We start from the raw sequence: 19,455 nt of genomic DNA on the forward strand, positions 1-19,455 counted from the left end.
GATAAATAATTAAGTATAATATTTTAAAAAATTCCACGACACAGTGAGGCCATGATAAGTGAACTGTGATATAGATAGGGACAGGGACTACTGTATAGTCAAATGTAATCTTTTATACATGGTTTGGGAATCATTCCTCAAGATTCAGTTTGCATATTAACATTTGAAGACAACGCTTTCTTTAAAGAAAGTAAGACAATTTGCCGAATGGCCAATTCCTCATTTTCAAGAATACACACACACACACACATACACGCACACACACATAATTCTCATTAATACATTCTTTCCTATATTCACTGATTATGTTCAAGTATTATACTCTTTGTGTGGATATACTTTTAGAAATAACTCCTTATAAATATATTCAATGATACAGCACATTTACAGATATCATAAAGCTTCAAAAATAACTAGCATGCTTGATATATCATTAAAATATTTCCATTTGGCTTTGATATTATGTAAAGACTAATGTAATAAAGTTTAATGATAGCAAAATATAAAACCATTCCAGTAATTATTTGTACAAGTAAGAACCTTAGAGATAAGAGTAATGTATTTTTCTTCTTTATTTCCTCTACCTAGCACAGAACATGGCACTGAAGAGGTTAACTAAATATTGATGGATGAAAAGAAGGAAGAGAGGAAGGGAGGGAGAGAGGGAGGGAGGGAGGAAGGAAGGAAGGACAGGGAAATGAAGGGGAAAGGAAAGGAGAAAAGGCCAAAGGAAGGGAGAAACTAAAGGAAAGCACAGGTCATAACTTGATGGTAATAATTTTTTGAAGATGAAGGAAGGCAGACATGAGCCAAAGACTGTGGACAGTCTCTAGAAGCTGGAAAGGGCTAGGAACCTGATTCTCCCCTGCAGCCTCCAGAAGGGAACGCAGCCCTGCTGACACTCTGATTTTAGCCCAGTGAGATTCACGTGGCACTTCTAATCTACAGAACTGTAACATAATAAATTTTTAATTTTTAAGCCACTAACTATGGCAATTTGTTATACCAGCAAAAGGAAACTCATACACTTCCCAAGAAGGAAAAGGCTACCTTAAAGATAAGCAATTTGTCTTCAGAATGAGTCATCAAGAAGCTGTTAGAAATGATGCAAAAAAAAATAACGCTGTAATGAATAATTAGAAATCCACAATAAATTAACCCTATGACTTGAGTCCTATGGTTCTCCAGTTGAAGTAAGTAAGGGTCACTAAATTGAGGCAGTAAAATGAACTGGAACAGAACACCATACCCAGAGGGCCTTGGTCTATCTCAGATTTCCAAGTCACTTGGGTCTCAGGTGGTTCAGTCATTAACTGATTCCAAAGTTCAAGAAGTCATTTCTAGTTGTGGACCCATCATTATGAAAAAGATTTACAGTTACATAGGTTAGTGCTAGAACTTACTATGGATTTTACGGTGTTTTTTTCTGGAAAAATTTGGGGACTGGTATTCTTAGGGAGATTAATCTGAAGTGAATTTACAATATGTCCAAATTCTACTCCCATCACCAATAATGGATCCAAACTTAGTGGGAAACTCCAAAACCAACCTACTCTTTGAAGTGCATTTCAAGATTAAATTAAGTGAAAACTCTAAACCATATTTATGAATAGTCAATAATTGAACAGAAGGAAAAGACAGGGAAGGATGCACTTGCATCATCTTCTGATCGCTAATATACGTTATCTATTTGTAAGTTAAGAACTAGAACAAATTCATAATCATCTCATTTTACCTTTGGATCCACAAACAGAACCAAGTTATAGCCCAGAATATACATGATAAACACCAATGGAGCTTTTTCAAAACACAGGCCCTAGAATCTGCCTTTCCAGGTTATGATTCAATAGGTCTAGGATGGTAACAAGATTTCTATAGTTTAAGAAAACTTATCCATAGCCTAAGTTGCACACCACTTGACAGGATTTCTATGTTCACCAAAAATGTATTTTCCAACCTTTTTTCTTTGCCATCAAACATAAATGAGAAGACCTATGGTCTTGTCCAGTTGATCCAGCACCATTCACACTCCCTCAATAATAATCCTTGCAGTTAAGAAACTCATATAAACAATCATATAGGAACCTCAGTCCCTTGCACATCAATCTGGCTCCTCTAACTCTCAACTTACATGTCAATCTGATTTGTACTGTGAGGATTTGTTTCTCCTACATTTTCTATGATTTCACAACTTCAACCATCTTTCCTTAAGTTATTTGACTTGTCCTTTGAAAACTCATTTTTTTCCAGAGGGAGAAAATGAAGTAGAAATAAAAGTAAAGGCCGTATTCTCACCAAGAAGACGATGTTGGTGTTTTGATAGAGAGCTCGTGCCACACAGATTCTTTGCCTCTGACCCCCACTCAGGTTGATGCCCTAGAGAAGAAATATCCATAAATATCCACCTTGTGCATTAGTAAATGATTTGTTGGTAAAAAAAAGTCCCTTTCAAATACAAATTTCTCTAAAAAAAATCTTAAACTAATGGTAATTTACTAACTACACTGTAATAAAATTGATAAGATAAAATGAAAACTGTCTAGTGGTCAATGCCTGAATTCTATATTAAGGTAATTTTTGACTGATAGCAGTAATCCCTCTTTCACTCTGAGAGAGAGCTATGTTGTACAAAAATATTAATAATCAGAACACTGGTGAGTGCTGAAGACTGTCAACAATTCAATTTTTTTTTCTAGCTTTGTGTCTGTAGTGTACTTCATATATACTTCTTAAGTTTGATATTACAAGTTTTGTTCAACAGAACTGTGCAGCAATACAACTTTATAATCAAGTGCTAATTATAACATTTTAAAAACTATTATAGTAAGTCCTCACTGAACACATCCGCAAGTTCTTGGAACCACAGCAAAACAACATATAACAAAACCAACTTTACCATAAGCTAATTGATATAAACAATAGTTAAGTTCCAATGGCATCTGAATGTTATAACAAAACAATATTGAACAAAATGATGTTACTTGAGGACTTGCTATATTTATTGAGCACATGTGTGAATGGCTTTACATTCTTCATTTCTTTTATTCCTCAGAGGAATTCCAATGTGGAGTATTGTTCTCACTTTACAACCACAGAAACTAAGGCTCTGAGAAGTTAAGTTCATGCTCTTAAATACTATATACAATGGTGCAATAAACAGTCATTAAGAATGCAGACTGCAGCTCTTTCCCTGTTACCTCGGAGTTGCATAGAGGAAGAGACTTGGGTATATTCAAGATTTAGCTCCACCCATAACCCAGCACCATAGCCAAGGAAGGCATCGCTGCTGGAACTGTAATGGACATTAATTCTGCTTTACAAGAAGTGCCGAAGGCTGCCCTGACTCACAATGGCCTAGCGTGTGGAATTAGCGAAGCTGCCAAAGCCATAGACGAGTATCAAGCCCATCTATGTGCGCTTGCATCCAACTGTGTGAGCCTGAGTATGTCAAGTTGGTGGAGGCCCTTTGTGCTGAACACTAAATCAACCTAATAAAAGTTGACAACAACAAGAAACTAGGGGGATGGGTAGGCCTCTGTAAATTTGACAGAGGGCAGACTCTATAAAGTGGTTGGATGCAGTTGTGTGGTCGTTAAGGACTATGGCAAAGAGTCTCAAGGCCAAGGACATCATCGAGGAGTATTTCAAATGCACAAAATGAACAAATAAACTTGACTTTTGTTTCTTAAAAAAAGAATGCAGACTACAAAGTCAGACTAATCCCAGCTGCACCACTGACCCAATGATTGGGCTAGTTCTTTAATCTAACCTCTCTCAGCTTTTGCTTTCTCAGCTTCAACATACAGGTAGCATAAAAAGTCTTTTCCTGAACACTTGATGCTTATAAGAGTAAAAAAAATTTAGCCAACATTGTTATAAAGATTACATAGTTATAAATATTTTTCAGCTCGTCAGAATAATATAACGTCAATGACAAAGATGTTTACACAAAGAAAAGAAAACAACACTTGAACAAGAATAAATAGATGCTGACAAGAGTGGAAGAAATTGTTGAAAGCAATCTCAGTTTCCAAATCAGTTTAAAGTAACCTCCAAGTAAGTAAAATTACGTTTGATCAAAAGCAGGAACTGCTCTATTCCTTGAGGACTCTCAAGTGGCCAGCACAATGTTAAATATATGGTGGTTACACAACAACCACTTAAGAGAGAGTGGCATCAAAGAGCTCCTGTCCTCCTGTTCCTGGAACTTGTCACTGGTACAACACACAAACCTTAAACTCGCAGATTTTATTATGCTCCATTAGAGGTTAAAGACAACCAGAAGACTTTTTCTAGGTTTTTGTTCATCATTTAATTAAACTACACATAGCTCACCCTCTCTCCAATTTCAGTTTGGTCTCCAAATGGTAGTAAGTCAATATCTGGCTGAAGAGAACAGGCATCTGTGACAGCTTTATACCTTTAGGAGAAATGATTTTGAATTTTTAGAACACTCTTAATAGGTTGCCCATAAATGAAGTCCCAAGTTCAGTATCTTGGAAGCTGAAATATAACATTTATTGAACAATTGTACATATTAGCCTCTAAGCTAAGTTGTGGATACGAAGATAAATAAGTATTGGTTCTCACTCTCACACATCTAGTAAATAAAGTGCAAGACTGATACAGAAACATAATAAAAATGTACCTTGTTAGGTGCTCTAGCAACAGGTAATTATAAAATGCTCCTAGAATACATGGGGAAAAAAATGACTGACAGTTCTGAGAGGTAGTGACATCTCTGCAGAGGAAGGAAGGTATAACTAACATCCAGAAAGAGAAGTCATAATTAGTCAAGAAACGAGGGAAAGGAAGCTTAAAAAACTGCTTGAAGGTGAGTTTATGGTGCATATGAGAGAAAACAGGAGGCCCGCCACGCCTGAAGCCTGGGCTGTGGGTGGGTGTCTGTGATATACTCATCAATCGTGATGCTGCAGGACCAGCGAACAGAAGATGGGGCGGGTTGACAGTGCTCACACTGATCTAAGGCTGGGACCGGGGATGGAACGGATTGGAAGTATAAGGAAGCACGGAGTTTGAAAATGCTGCAGAAACTATCGGTGGTTTCATTTTCTCAGTCACCTAGTCTCCAAATATTCAAGTCATTCTTGATTCTTCCCTCTCCTCCCTGCTCATATTTGGCCGCTCTTATTCGAGAATGGTTTTCTGTCAACCGCCTCCTCTTCTCCATTTTTCTAGTCACCCCCCATGCAGGCAACAAGCCCTGAGTGGTTGGATAATTATTCTAACAAGCATCTAAATGGAATTAGGATGCACCTAATTCAGATGCATCTGCATATCTGTCATTACACTGCCAGATGAAACACCACGTTTACCTCACTATTTTCCTTCTTCACACATACTGTGCCTCCCCAGAATCCACGCAGTTACATCCAGTTGGATTTTATGGCCCACCATTACCTCATCTCAGACTTCCTTTACAATCTAGTTCCCCACTGTCAGTACCCCCAAACTCCTTTCTATCCGGCCTGTTCCCAAGCCCCAAATGACCCCCACACCATTTAGGTTCCTCCTCCCACACTATTTCCTCTTCCCACCCCCTTCCTCGTGCCTCTCCCATGACCTAATTCTCCTTAACTTTTGAGACCCAGTTTGGGGTCTTAAGACCCACCCTTGTGAAAGTAGCATAAGGAAAGCGTCATACCTTGGAACACTCCAGTGGTATCTAAAAAGATGGGTTAAATATAGCACATTCTGATTGCTCCTAGACACTAGATCCCTCAGATCCCACAGTCTTCCTCTTCTTTCAAGATGTGAACCTTCCTTCTGCTGCTTACTTGGGTTTTCCTTCTGCTTACCAATAATCTCATCACCACCACCCCTCTGTGCCTCACATACTCATATGCACACACTTCACTTTCGGCTCTTTAGTTTTGGTGTACAGACTGTTCTCAGTAAGTGTACAAAACAGACTGAAACTTCCAATAAGGCTTCTCTTCAAAGAGTTGAATCAAAAGGCCTGGTCATGAGGCAACCAGGGGGGAAAGGAACTCCCGATGTAAAGATTCCAGTGGAGGTGGACCAAACATAAGGATTTTATATGTTGAAAATTACCTCTGTTTGTTGAAAGGACTTCCAAAGGTAATATTTTCTTCTACTGTCGCATTTAATAGCCAGGGCTTTTGAGCTGCATAAGCCACAGAATACCTGCTCCTACTGGAAAATGGAAGAAAAAAAAAAGCAAATAGCAAAATCTTGCAAGGGTGCTAGGCTTTATGTGTATTTTAGTGTGATTAAGTCGATAAAATATCTCAAGTGCAAAAATAGAGAACTTCTAAAAGAAAACATTTGAACAACCAGCAACCTTATTAATTAATGGTTAAAGATTCCACCTGAACTCAAGGGATTAGAATTTTATCAAAATGTCATACATTGTGTGAAATTTGATTTTGCTATGCTAAAGCAGTGTTTTAAAGTAAAAATGATTAATTATAGTGTTATTTTCTAGAATGGTATAATTTTTAAAATAACTAAAGGTTAATAACAATTCACTTTCTCATAGCCACAGCTATTTTAATTTATAGTATAAGCACTTTATATCACTGTGAATTTTGTATGTAGATCTTTAAAAATGTGACTTGAACTGTAATTATAGTATGTGTCTGTGGCTCAATCATATTAACATATATTGAGGCAATAGATAACATATTTTAAGACAAAGAATAATATTTTGAGGAGTCCATTTCAATATTGAAAGACATATACATCTGAAAACTACGTATTTCAATGCATATTGAAATAGTTTATTTAAAAATGATAATGCTCTCCTCTCGCATTTTTGGGCTTGTAAATTCTACCAGACCGATATCTTGCCATAATTAGGAAAATGCATGTGAGCTGAAGATAAAGAAGATGATGGGCTTGGGGCAGGGAAAAGGTTACACGTCCATAGTTAGTTCATTGACTGTAAGTACTCATAAAGGAATTAAGGTTAAAAGTGTAAGATTAAGAAAAAGAGTAGTTAGAAATGGTCAGTGATTATCCTGAAACATAATGTCTAGCAGTTTAGAAGACATGATAATGTACAGTAAGCTAGTGGTCTCTCAGGTAACCACACGTACAGCAGAACAGTGATTCCCAACTTCTGACATGTCTGCTTCACCTTCCCTCAAGCCCTTTAAGTGCTTTTTTTTCTTTTTGAAATACAGGAAACGTTTGGTTCTCCATCTCTACCTTATTCACAAATTCCATCACTGTTTAATTTGTAAACAACTTACATGTTAATTCTTGCATTTTCATTGAATTTATTGGGGTGACATTGGTTAATAATAATATTTAAGTTTCAGGTGCACAATTTTATTATGCATCATCTATATATTGTATCGTGTGTTCACCACCCAAAGTCTATCCTCTTTCCACCACTATTTATTCCCCTTTACCCTCTTCTACCTTGCCTTGCCCCCTTTCCAATTTTTTGATATCCCAAACCCAATTTGCTAAGAATAGATTGAGTTTCAGCCAAAATTGTGACATATGTGACTCAGTGAAGGAAAACAATTGACACAATGGGACCTTCTGTTTGGCAAATTAATTCTTTCAGCAGCCTGCAAATGTTGGGAACCCCTGCTATGGGAAGTATTCTAGCACATTTTAATAAATAACTTTCTACATCATCAGAATGAACAAAATGACTAGGAGAAAGAAATTGAGTATCAAGTAAAGTCTTAGGAAGGAAGTCATTCTTATTCAATGCAGATTAAAATAGAAATACCTTCTGGTTGCTTCAAAAGAAGGTTCAGATTCATTTACACTGTAAGTATGGCAAACAATGTTCATTAATAATGAAATGTAAATACAGAATGACTGTCTTCACATATCAAGCAAAAGATAAAATAAACATTGGACATATTAAATAGCTATATTTCCCAAATGATTTTTATATTAGCTTCAAAGACAAATCAGATAAATATTTTAATGTCTTAATTTGTTAGAAAATAATTACTTAGTAAGCTTCCAAAAGATAAATAGCACTGTTCTTTTTCATACAAAATATGGATTTATACAATGATCTGGGTTCTAGCCCCAACTCTGCTCCAACTTGCTGTATAAATTTAGGCAATTTCTCTAGAATAGTTTCCTAGTCTGTAAAAGGATTTAATATCTCCAAGGCCTCCTTACCTTTAAAATTCAAACTTAATTTATTTAAATTCCTAATTAGCTACCCTAAAGTATGAGAGAAAGAAATAACTTTGGGACTCTGAACTTTAAATATTTAGAAACAGCCTGGTCCTTAAGGAACTGGTAAGAAAGATAGGCATTCACAATAGGTCAAACTGCCACATTTGGGTATAATTAATTACTGATAGATATAATTTTTTTAAAAAGAGGTGCTTGACTAATTAAATTTAATTATAGTTTTAGTATGGGGAAAAACACCTAAATACCTGTTTGTTTTATTTTTACTAAATTTTAATAATTCAGTTGAACTTCATCATTCTAAAGAAACCTGAATTTGAAAATCACACACATATTAAAATCTATAGAGCTCCAAAAATAGATCTTATTTGACTTTGTAAAGCAACATAAACTTTTTTGGAGAAAATTTACCTATGATACCTAGTGATATTTAGTTTGGAGTTACCACTGATAAGATTTTCAAAATGGCACATTGCTAATGACATCTTGAGATAGTTAATAGAAGCAGAAAAGGCAATCTCAGACTAAAAATTCTCTCTCAATAATGAGTATCTCCTAATTTAAGTTGCTTACAGAATATAAATTAATAAAACACAATTTCCCAAGTGATATTTTCCATATAATATGCTTTCAATGACAAGAAATTTGGATTTTATTTTTTTAATGATAAGAAGCCAATAAATTTTCTCAATAATTTTAGTTTATCTGAGGAAGATAAAGAACAGAAGAGGAAGAGCAAGTAAATGGAAGAATTAATAGATTAATTCTCTTACTGGCCAGCCAGGTGGAAAGACCCATCAGACATTTGAAAATGTCAGCCCAAACTGAAGATACAACTTTGGAAGTTACCAATTTTTTTCATTTACTATTGATTAAATTCCAGCTATATTTACTCACTACCAATTCAAAAACATTAATTGATCATCTCCTAGTGCCAAAATAGTAGAGATGCTGTAAATGAGAAAAACTCATTACTTCTTTCATGCTGCTTCATGTTTTATGGCAGTGTGATAAGGGGACAGACAGTGGGATAGGTGAAGTAAAGAGTGGTATTAAAGCACAGATAAAGAACCCCCAGTTAAAGGTAAACAATAGAGTTGATGCCAGAGGAATAAGACTGGGCTAGATGAAAAAGGTAAAGGGTATTTCACACTAGATACCTGGTCATACAAGGAACTGATAAAAATTTAGCATGACTGAAATGTAAGTATAAATAGCAAGTGAAGAAAATTACATGGTAAGCTTTTTAAAAGCATGCACAGCCCAGATAATGAAAGGACTCAAACTATTTTACAGAGTTGGAAATTTTCCTCAGAGCAATGGAAAACCAGTGAAAGGGTTTAAACAAAAGAGGTAGGTTTTTTAGAAATATCACTCTGGTTGCAGAAAGGAACAAATGAATTGAAGGGAGCAAGACTGGAGGTAATATAGAGACCACTGGAGGCTCTCAGAGTAATGGAGATAAGAAGGTAGCGCCCTTAATTAGGGTAATGGTGAATAAATGAAAGGAAGTGGACATATTTCAAAATACCAAGGATTGTGTAACTGATGATATGGGAGGGGGTGAAAGAGAGAAAGAAGTCAAGGACAGGAAACACAAAATAGGAAGTACATATGGAGTACATATGGTAGGAGAAGATAGTGAATTTGATAGCAGACACATTAAGTTTGAGGTAAGTAAGGAATGTCCAAAAGACCATGGCCCAGAAGCAGAATTTGAAACTCAGAGAGAGATCTGGTAAACAAATAAAGATATTGGGGTGATCTGACCTTATAATATATGCCTTAGATAATAAAGACTTTGGGTTCCATCCTTTGTTAGTGAAAAGTCAATAAATGACTTTAACAATTCTTGGTTGTTTCATAAGCAAACAAAGAAACAGCCTACCTTTTGTGACAATGTGGATGGAACTGGAGAGTATTATGTTTAGTGAAGTAAGCCAGGCAGTGAAAGACAAATACCATACGATCTCACCTAATACAGGGAACTAATGAGCAAAATAGAACCAGAGGTATGTAAACAAGGAACAGACTGACAGTGACCAGGGGGGAGATGGGAAAGGAGGGAAAGAAGGGGAAGGGTCTAGTTAAGGAGCTAGTATAAATGACCCATGGACATGGACAATGGGCTGGGGATTGACTATGGGGGTCTGGTAGGGGAGAGCAATGGGAGAAAAAATGGGATAGAAAAACAATAATAATAATAATAATAAAAAGAAATGGAAGTAGACAGATAAAACTAAGTCATGGCAAGCTATGTGATTCCCCAGGGAGCATGTCGTCGTCGGCAGCCGTCCGTCTCGAGAGACGATGGTGTAGCTTCTTAAGAGTTTATCTGCACCGCCGAGAATGGCTGTGCAGTCCGACTCGGGAGTGACACGGTATCTGTCTCCTCCCGTGTTAAATCGACATCTTGCGATGTATATGGGCAGGAAAGAAGGAGACAAAGGCAGAACCCTGACAACATCACTATTTAACAAATGGCTAAGGAAGGGAAATCTGCAGAAGAGACCAAGAGGATCAGGTAAAAGCTATCAGAGGTAAACAAAACCACGAGTTTTATTGGGAACTAAGCAAGAGACATTCTGAAGCACAAAATATGTCAAGTGGCCTGGAGGTCAAGTAAGATAAGTATCATAAAAATGCCCAGTGAATTTAACAATTAGAATGAAATCTATGGATTTGATAAGAATAGTTTCAATGGGGTGGCAGAAGTAGAAACCAGACTGCAGTGGACTGAGGTGAGAGCAGAAAGAGAGAAATTGGCGAGAATGAGCGAAGACCTTTTATCTACAAAAAGAAGAGGAAAGGGCAGTAGTTGTTGGCTGAGATTAGAAAGAGAAAGAGAGGGAGAGGGAGTGAGAGGGAGAAGGAGGTTGAGAGAGAGAGAGAGAGAGAGCTGGAGAGGCAGAGATAAAGAAAAACAGAGAGTTCTGTTTTACAGATAGAAATGAGAATGAACCAGGGGCTGGGCAAGATGTGAAGCAGATACTGTGCTTTGGTTTTAGGATGTCCCAATCTAGTGAGAGGACTAGACTGAGTGACTTGAATCCACCTTAACGAGTTGCACATTGTACAGAGGAACTAGAAGGAGAAAGTACATCTCAGTCCACATGGGAGAATAAGAGGCTTTGTCAAAGAGGTAAAATATAAGTTGACACTAGAAACAGGGATGAAGCCACCAATCTGAGGCAGGGTATTCCATACATCGTATGTGCATTTGAGAACTACCTGCAGTTCAGGGTTATGGGAGCACAATGGTAAAGGTGGTTGGAATGGCAGGATATGAGTTTTATAAGTCAGACAGGAAGAAGATTATGAAAGACCCTGATACAGTATGCAAAGGTCTTTGGAATATTACTTTTTTATATAAGAAAAAATTAAAAATAAAGTAATTGGATTTGCATGTTAAAACGGTAAATCTTGCAGTGATGTGAAGAAAGGTGAAGGAGTTATTAGGGTGAGTAGTCCATATAAGTGAGAACTACTTAAACTAGGACTATTAAAACAGACATAGAAATATAAGGACAGACATAAGAAAAGGGATTGGTTGGATTTTGCAGGCAAGGGAGAGAAAGAGATGAATCTAGATTGAATCTTTGAGCACTGACATTTTAAGAATAAGCCAAAATTAATGTGTCAGGAGCTGTATTAGAAATGGTGATGAAATGGAGGGGGCATTCAAATTCTTTCTCCAGTTTTCTGCAGTCTCTACCTACCAAGGCATAGGAGAAGCAGGCTTTGGAGATACGAAAGATATGAGTTAAGTTTGGATGTGTTGAACTCACGGCTTGTATAAAACTTATTGGAGCTGCTCTTAGGTCTTCAGAAGAAAGATCTTAGCCAGAAATGTACATGGGTATGTCGTTAGTACTTTCAGAGTAGCTGAAGTCAAGATAATAATGTAAGGGCTAAGAGGAGGAAAAGGGCCCTGGCCGACATGGCTTGGTTGAATGTCATCTCGCAAAGCCGAAGGTCTCTGGTTTGACCTCTGGTCAGGGCTCATGCCTGGGCTGTGGGCCTGGTCCCTGGTTGGGGTATACGTGGGAGGCAACCAATCGATGTTTCTCTTATACATCAATATTTATTTCCCTTTCTTTCTCTCTCCCTTTCCCTCTCTCTAAAATAAATAAATAAAATCTTTTTAAAAAAGGAACAAGATCCTACAGTATACTGCAGAAAAATTTAAAAATTGGAGTGTTGTCCCACCTAGTGCAGCTCCTGACTTTTTGACATGTTAACTATGGTTTATCCTCAAAATGTAAGTTCAAGTACCGTTCATTTATTCATCCCCCTAAAAAAGTGCTTGTCGAACCCACAGACTTGACTTAGATCACTCATTATTTTTTTCTTATAAAACCCTGCACAACTTTTTCTTGGCATTTATAAAAATTGAACCAAATAATTATGAAAATTTTTTTCTTACTTCCTCATGGCCTTTGCTGCTAAACAGTAAGTTTTGTGAGAATAGGGGCTGGCTCCCCTTGTTTGTTATTTACCTCCAACAACTAATACAATGATTTGCCTGTTATAGGTGTGCCATACACATTTTTAATAAATGAATAAGTGAAGGTGTCATTGAAACCAAGAAAACAGTTGGTTTCAAGGAGTCATCATCAGTGGCGAACAGTTTAAAAAGCTATGGAGAAGTTAAGTAGGATTGCAACAAATTATGATGATTTAGCACTTAGGCAGGCATTGGTGAGAACTTTTCAGCCAGACTGCAATGCAGTGAGTGCAAGGAAAGGAGGAGGTTAAGTATGGACAGACTCCTCCAATATACACACCCCTGTGTTCATTGATCGGACTCCTCAAATATAAGCACCCCTATGTTCATTGTAGCTTTATTTATAATAGCCTAGATATGGAAGCAGGCCAAGTACCCATCAGCAGATGAGTGGATAAAAAGATGTGGTGCGTTTACACATTGGAATACAACATGACTGTAAAAAAGAAGGAACTCTACCTTTTGCGACAGCATGGATGGACCTGGAGATTATTATGCTAAGCAAAATAAGCCAGTCAGAGAAATACAAATACCATATGATTTCATTTATATGAGGAATCTAAGGAAGAAAATAAATTAACAGATCTCAGAGGGAAGGGCATGTATGTGTTGGTTGGACCAGAAGAGATTAGCCAAAGAATGTATTTTGCATATATTCTTAGTCCATGGACACAGACAAAAATGTGGTGAAGGCTGGGGGTTTGGTAGAGGGTGACAAAGAAGAGGGAATGGGACACATTTGTAATAGTGTCAACAATAAAAAGAGAGAAATGCCCCCAGTTTAAGACAGCAGCAAGACTTTTCTTCTTAATGGAGTATAATGGAATGTCAATAACAAGAAATTAAAGACATATAAGAAAGAAGGGTTAATTAATGTAGTAGTGCCCTCAATTAGACAAGACAGTATATAGTAGATTTGCATTTGTGAAGCCCTCCCATTGCAGGATTTATATATATTTTCTTTTAAACATTAAAATTAAATATCATGTACTAGTTTCAGAGGAATAAAAAGGTAAATATAAATCCATTTGTTGGCAGTCATCTTACATAAGCAAATAAAAAATTATCCTACTCTTTCAGTAACATTTTCCTTGAATAATGATATAGTCCTTAACTTCTAGAGACTACCTACTCTAACTCTTTTGCATAGCAACATATTTAATGAAATTCAGTTGTGGAAGGTTTTCTCTTGCAAAATAAATAACTAAAGCTAGTTTTATATTCCAACAACAGGTCATATTTGATAACATGAAAATCCCTGGATACATGTCCAAAGTTATCTTCCAACATTTGGTATGGTATCATCACTGAAGGCAACAAGAGAAAGCAAAGAGGTCACATGGAAAATCCTCTTCTGGAAAAATGTCCTAAAATTTCATTTCTGCACACAGAATTTGTGTATATGGCTCTTGAAGTGTAAAAGTTAAACTTGGTGTTCCGAGTATCATAGTTGATATCTCATGGAACAGAAAGAGTGACTTTCACAAGCCTGAAACAGGAACAATATTTGGAAGAAGGGGAGATGTGGACACAAGCATGCTATATTCTATCAGATCCAAGAAAGCTGACTCAACGTGTTATCATTCCTTCATGCCAGGTAAAGTCACATGAAAAGGAGCAACTCTTTACTTCACCAGTCTCAGAATAATTGAGCCACTGTTCTAATGCTGATTGCATGAAGGCATAAGAAGATGACATCAAGCCGACGACATAGCGAGGGGAAAGGGAAAGCAGAGGTAACGATGGCTCTGTCTCACATGATTACCACAATCATTACACATTCTGGACTCCCTCACTGGAAGCATCCATCAGGTAGAGCATTTTAATTCTAGCCCCTTAGATATAAGTAGGAATTATTGTTTATCATGACATTTAATAAAGGACAACTTCTGTCCGGCAGAACATCTTTTAAACAAATAGAGAGCACACCTAGATGCATGTGTGAACCCCCTGGCATTCTGACAGTTTGGGAGAATGGTTGGGTCACTCCTTCCGCTCTCTCACCTTTCTCTTCTAGGGCTACAAGATGTCAGACTAAGTCAAAGGTAGCAATTTCCAAGGAAACATCTACAGATGTCTTTGGGGTGTACCAGGTTCTATCCACATAGGCATGTCTTGCACAAGTAGCAGTACCTTCTCTACTGTCCAGAGTAAACACTTAGTGCTTCAAGAGGGCAGAGCACTTTATTGCTCTTTGCTCATCTAGTCTGTGAGGACATATATTGCATTCATGCAACCAGAGATATATGCAGCACTAAACTATGGCAGCGAGGCACTTGGTGCCTTACCATAGCATTTGATGTTTTGTCTTGCTTTTTTATTTTTTAAGGTTTTAAAAAAATATCAAACAATTCAGTCTGCTGAAATAAAGTATTTTGCACAGCATCAACCTATCAATGGTGATAATTTCTAAATTTGCTTTTTTCTCGTAACAGTTACATGCCTTTCCTTATTGGACCAGGCACAACAGCTTCTTTTCTGAAATGAAGAGCAACTAACTCTTTAAGAAAAGATCAGTATTCTCTGAATATTCCTGATTGAAAATATGTTTTATCAGCTATTAGGATGCCATGGAAGAAAATTAAGTGATTAAAGAAAAATGGAATAAGTGTTAGCTTATCCAAACTCTTAAAGGTTTAGTTTTTAAGTTGTGTTTGTGTGTCTGAGCCAACACAACATTTTTTATAGAATATCTTAGTCCTTCTGCCATTAAAAGATGGGGTTATTGTTTATTGCGTATTCATTAAAAAATGATTTATAAATTATAGGAATTTTATAAATACTTAGAATTATCTTAAATCTTTTCTTGCACATTAATTATATTGTTCTTTCTCCAACATATAACCTTTTATTAGAATTTAAATTAGAATCCATGGGAGAGATTTCTTTCAAAAAAGTCTTAACCTCTATTGAATAAAAGTATGTCTTTATCTCTTATTTCCCTCTTTGCTAGCTTTCATAAAGCTCACAGTGAAATCTATGGCCTATATTTTATAATGGACTCCTGTGCATGCATTTCAATTTATTAATTTATCAGATTGTTATTTAAACCTTATTTTCCTTCTTGATATCTTGATATCTTTATCAAGATTTATTATACTATGTAAGTTTAAATAAAATAATTCACAACCTTTATGAAATGAAGATATCTTACTTAGGAATGCAGAAAAAAATAACTAGATTGTATAAAACAATTAACACAATTATAATAATTATTAATGATAATATTGGGAATCAACTTGGCCCAGGTGGAGGTAGGGGTTAGAATCCTTTTTTTTAACACTGGAGAAAATGTGATAAGGCGAATGTCCTAGAGCTATGAAAAGTGAACCTCAAGCTTTTTCTGTCACTGTCTCCTCTTCATTCTCTCTGTTTTAATGATAGTGAAACAAGGCATAAACAAAACCCACATCACTTGATTATGGCTGTACATGTCACACAATGTAATTTAGCCCAAGAATACTTGCTTCTCCAAACCTACAGTCATGCAGAATGGAAGGTGACAGTGGCACGGTAAGCACTGCCTGGTGCCTGACCTTAGTGACCAGCAGGAACTTGTCATGAAGCAAACAGCAGGTAGCAATTATTTACCAAGCTCTCTGCTGAGTAGTCATGAAACAGTTTCATGTGGACTATCTGTTAAATTTGCTCAACAGAAATAAAATGTGCACTCAGCTTCTCAGCCTTCTTTCGCCCGTGATACCAAAAATAGGATTTATAGTTCTATTGTTTCCAGTTCAAATTTCACATCCAAGTACTTCCTTCTCTTAATTGGAGTTTAAAATAGAATCTATCCTTAAAATGCCCTTAAATAGTCTTTACTCATTCTTGAGAGATGTCTGTGTATGTGAACAGCAGGCTAGGCCACAATAAAATTCACAATGATGGGTACAAAATGATATTAAAGAACATGTGTAAGTCTACAGCAAGATTTTCTAATCTTGGCACAACTAACCTTTGGGGCCCAATAATTGCTCTTGGTGGGTGGGTGGGGTGGGCATGGAGCTGTCCTGTGCATTGTAGATTGTTTGGAGGCATCCCTAGACTCTGCCAACCATATCAGTAGCAGCCTAATTTCCCTTTTTGACAGCCAAAAAATATCTCTAGATGTTACCTAATGTCCCCAAAGTTACACCTGGTTTATAACTGGTCCACAACCCAATTTCTTAGGAAAATGTAACCAATTTGTTACATAAACTGCTTATGAGGTCTACGAGGTAGATAATACTATATAGTTGTGAGGCACAACATGCTTTGAAGACACCAAGCCAACCACTCAAATATCCAGATGAGGCACCATGCTATATAACTTCTTTTTTTTTTATGTCCCTAGGGGTATACAACATACCAGTCCGACCTATTCTTGTCTCTAACTAGGTACTTCTATTGTTTAAATTGGGTGTGAAGATAAATGCTGACTTCTCAGCCCTTTATAAAGATTCTGGAAAATATTATTTCATATTTCTTCTCTGAACGTTGAACCATTTGCATTTAAACTTTATACATACTGCAAATTCTCCATAACTTCTTGTAGTATAAGATGAATTTTAAATTATTTCTTTGATTGTTATCCATTTAACTTTAAAAATCTATCTTTACAATCTCAATTTTTTATCTCAGCCACACACTAGTTTATACTATTATAAACCTCTATAAAGTTACTTTGTGATTCTTAATTTATGACATTTAATGTTCCACTAATTTAAGTAAATAAATAACTAAATAAATAAGTAACTGTTTTTATTTCTGAGGGAGTTCTCAGACTCCTGGCACAGGAATCTATTACTCTAATTTCTCTCCTTGGAAGATCATCAGATGTGTAACAGAGCAATAGAAGCCATTTTAAAATGCACATACTTGCTCCAGTGAACTTTTCCTTCCAATGTCTGCATCTCGCCGAGGATGGCAAGGAGAAGAGAGGACTTCCCACATCCCACCTGGCCCACAATCATGGTTAACTGACCTAGAGAAATGAACAAAGGACACAACAGAATGAGATGGAGTTTTCTTGGTCAAATAAAAGCAAAATACATTAGAAAAGGCCTGTGTTTCACCATCAATGAACGGCTCAGTTTTGGTCTTTGACAATAAGGTATTCAAAATAGCTCCTTTCTTTGGTATGTCAGTTTTTTGAAAAAAGAAAAAAATTATAAGATATATAACTTAATTTATTTTGCAAACTATAAGAATAGCTGAAATTAGTGAACAGAGCATTGAAATATTTGCCTAAATTCTCTAGATTAGCTTTAACTTTCTTATTCAATTCATTTGGAGAAAAAGGCAGTTTTGACTAAAATCAGTCATTGGAATGAGTGACTTGGGCTGTTACTAAGAGGTCTTCTCCAATATCTTACATTGATTTGCATGTATAATAGAAAAATTCCAAGCTACTGACCATCAGGAGATATCAAAAATATTTCTACTTAACTATTCAGACATTTTAAATAAAAGTTATTGCATATTTCAGCCTTAAATATCTTGAAAACTTCATCAGTCTTCATTAGGGATAAAAAAATATTTTTCTCATATACTCTTCCTTTAAATCCTTTATCAAACAAAATAAGAAATCAGCTACCCCATTATTTAAATAAGACAAATCAACAAAAGAATCCATCACAGTTTAATCTGGACATTGTCCAAAAATCTACACTCAATAGTGAAAGGCAAGTCTTCTCATTTCCAATCATTTCCACAATAATACAGACAGTCAGGTGCTCCCTGGTGCAAATAAAATAACTATAAATAATATTTGTAATTCTTTTCATTAGGCTAAATTATCTTGAAAATTTATAGTTGTGATTATTAACAATTACAAAAATTAGTAACCAATGATTCTTACCTGTTGGAATTCGAATATTTATATCAGATAACGTAGCTAACCCACTGCCCCAAGAAAAGTACCCATTTGTGACCTAGAAAATAAGAATATAAAAATTAAATTATAAAATTATGTAAATGTGTAGTGTTAAAAATAATACAATTAAAATAAATTTTCTTTTTAAAGCATGGACAAACTTTAAATACAAGAGAGAACACACAGTGGTGAAATTATTTCAAAGGTATAAGTGAAAAACAAAAGAGAATATAAGTATTGTAAAAGGAGGGTCTCTGAATTAGTGACATTATGAAGAATACTGAAAATTTGGGATTCCTGAGCATTTTCATGTGAGCAGTCTTAAAAAGCAATCAGCCCATTTATTTTCCAAGTAACCCTCTCCATTGATTCTTTTCTCACTACCAGGCAACTCCCAGAACCCTGGTGATGTAACAGAAATAACTACAAGTTATTCCACCCAAATGATTCTGTTACCTGAGGAGAAAGATTTTGTAATAAATGAGTTTCTTGTACTCTATGGACACTTGTTATTCATTGAACTTAAAGAAAGAGTAAAGAAAATACAGGAATAAAGAACAGAAATTAGGCAACCTTGCTGGGGACTGGAAACCTCAACAACCAGCAAAGATCACAGGAACTTAGAATCAGCCAAAGCTATATATTTCTTTTGTTTTTGTTATTGTTTTATTTTTGCATTTTTTATTGTAGCAGGCTTCAAGTGGACTTGGTAGTTTTAATAGTTACAATAATGGGAAATAAAATAGGCATAACGGAACTCAAAGACTGGGAGGGTGAATAGAGACAGATGAGGGGAGGGAAAGATTTTGAAAAATCAGAGGAAATTAAAGTAAGAATACATATTGCTTATAAATTAATATGTTGTTTCAAAACTACAAATGATGAAATCTCTAAGTGCATTATGTTTTTTGGAATTTTGCAGAATAGATTGGTGATG

General features: G+C 36.0%; 1 protein-coding gene and 1 pseudogene across 1 annotated transcript in view; one reads left to right on the forward strand and one right to left on the reverse strand.

Moving 5' to 3' along the window:
- The window catches only part of ABCC9 (ATP binding cassette subfamily C member 9), a 114,657-nt gene that overhangs the window by 43,425 nt on the left and 51,777 nt on the right, over window positions 1-19,455 (reverse strand). The window contains exons 17-22 of the mRNA XM_090272907.1: window positions 18,504-18,576; window positions 17,522-17,627; window positions 7,733-7,771; window positions 6,076-6,177; window positions 4,336-4,420; window positions 2,296-2,376 (exon numbers count right to left, since the gene is read on the reverse strand). Coding sequence (XP_090129033.1) covers window positions 2,296-2,376; window positions 4,336-4,420; window positions 6,076-6,177; window positions 7,733-7,771; window positions 17,522-17,627; window positions 18,504-18,576 — 486 coding nt within the window. The remainder of the gene's footprint in view (window positions 1-2,295; window positions 2,377-4,335; window positions 4,421-6,075; window positions 6,178-7,732; window positions 7,772-17,521; window positions 17,628-18,503; window positions 18,577-19,455) is intronic.
- Window positions 2,550-3,661, forward strand: LOC150011485 (small ribosomal subunit protein eS12 pseudogene; annotated as a pseudogene).

Source organism: Furipterus horrens, unplaced genomic scaffold, assembly GCF_987537825.1.
Source record: "Furipterus horrens unplaced genomic scaffold, mFurHor1.1.pri manual_scaffold_4, whole genome shotgun sequence".
Taxonomy (NCBI): Eukaryota; Metazoa; Chordata; class Mammalia; order Chiroptera; family Furipteridae; genus Furipterus; species Furipterus horrens.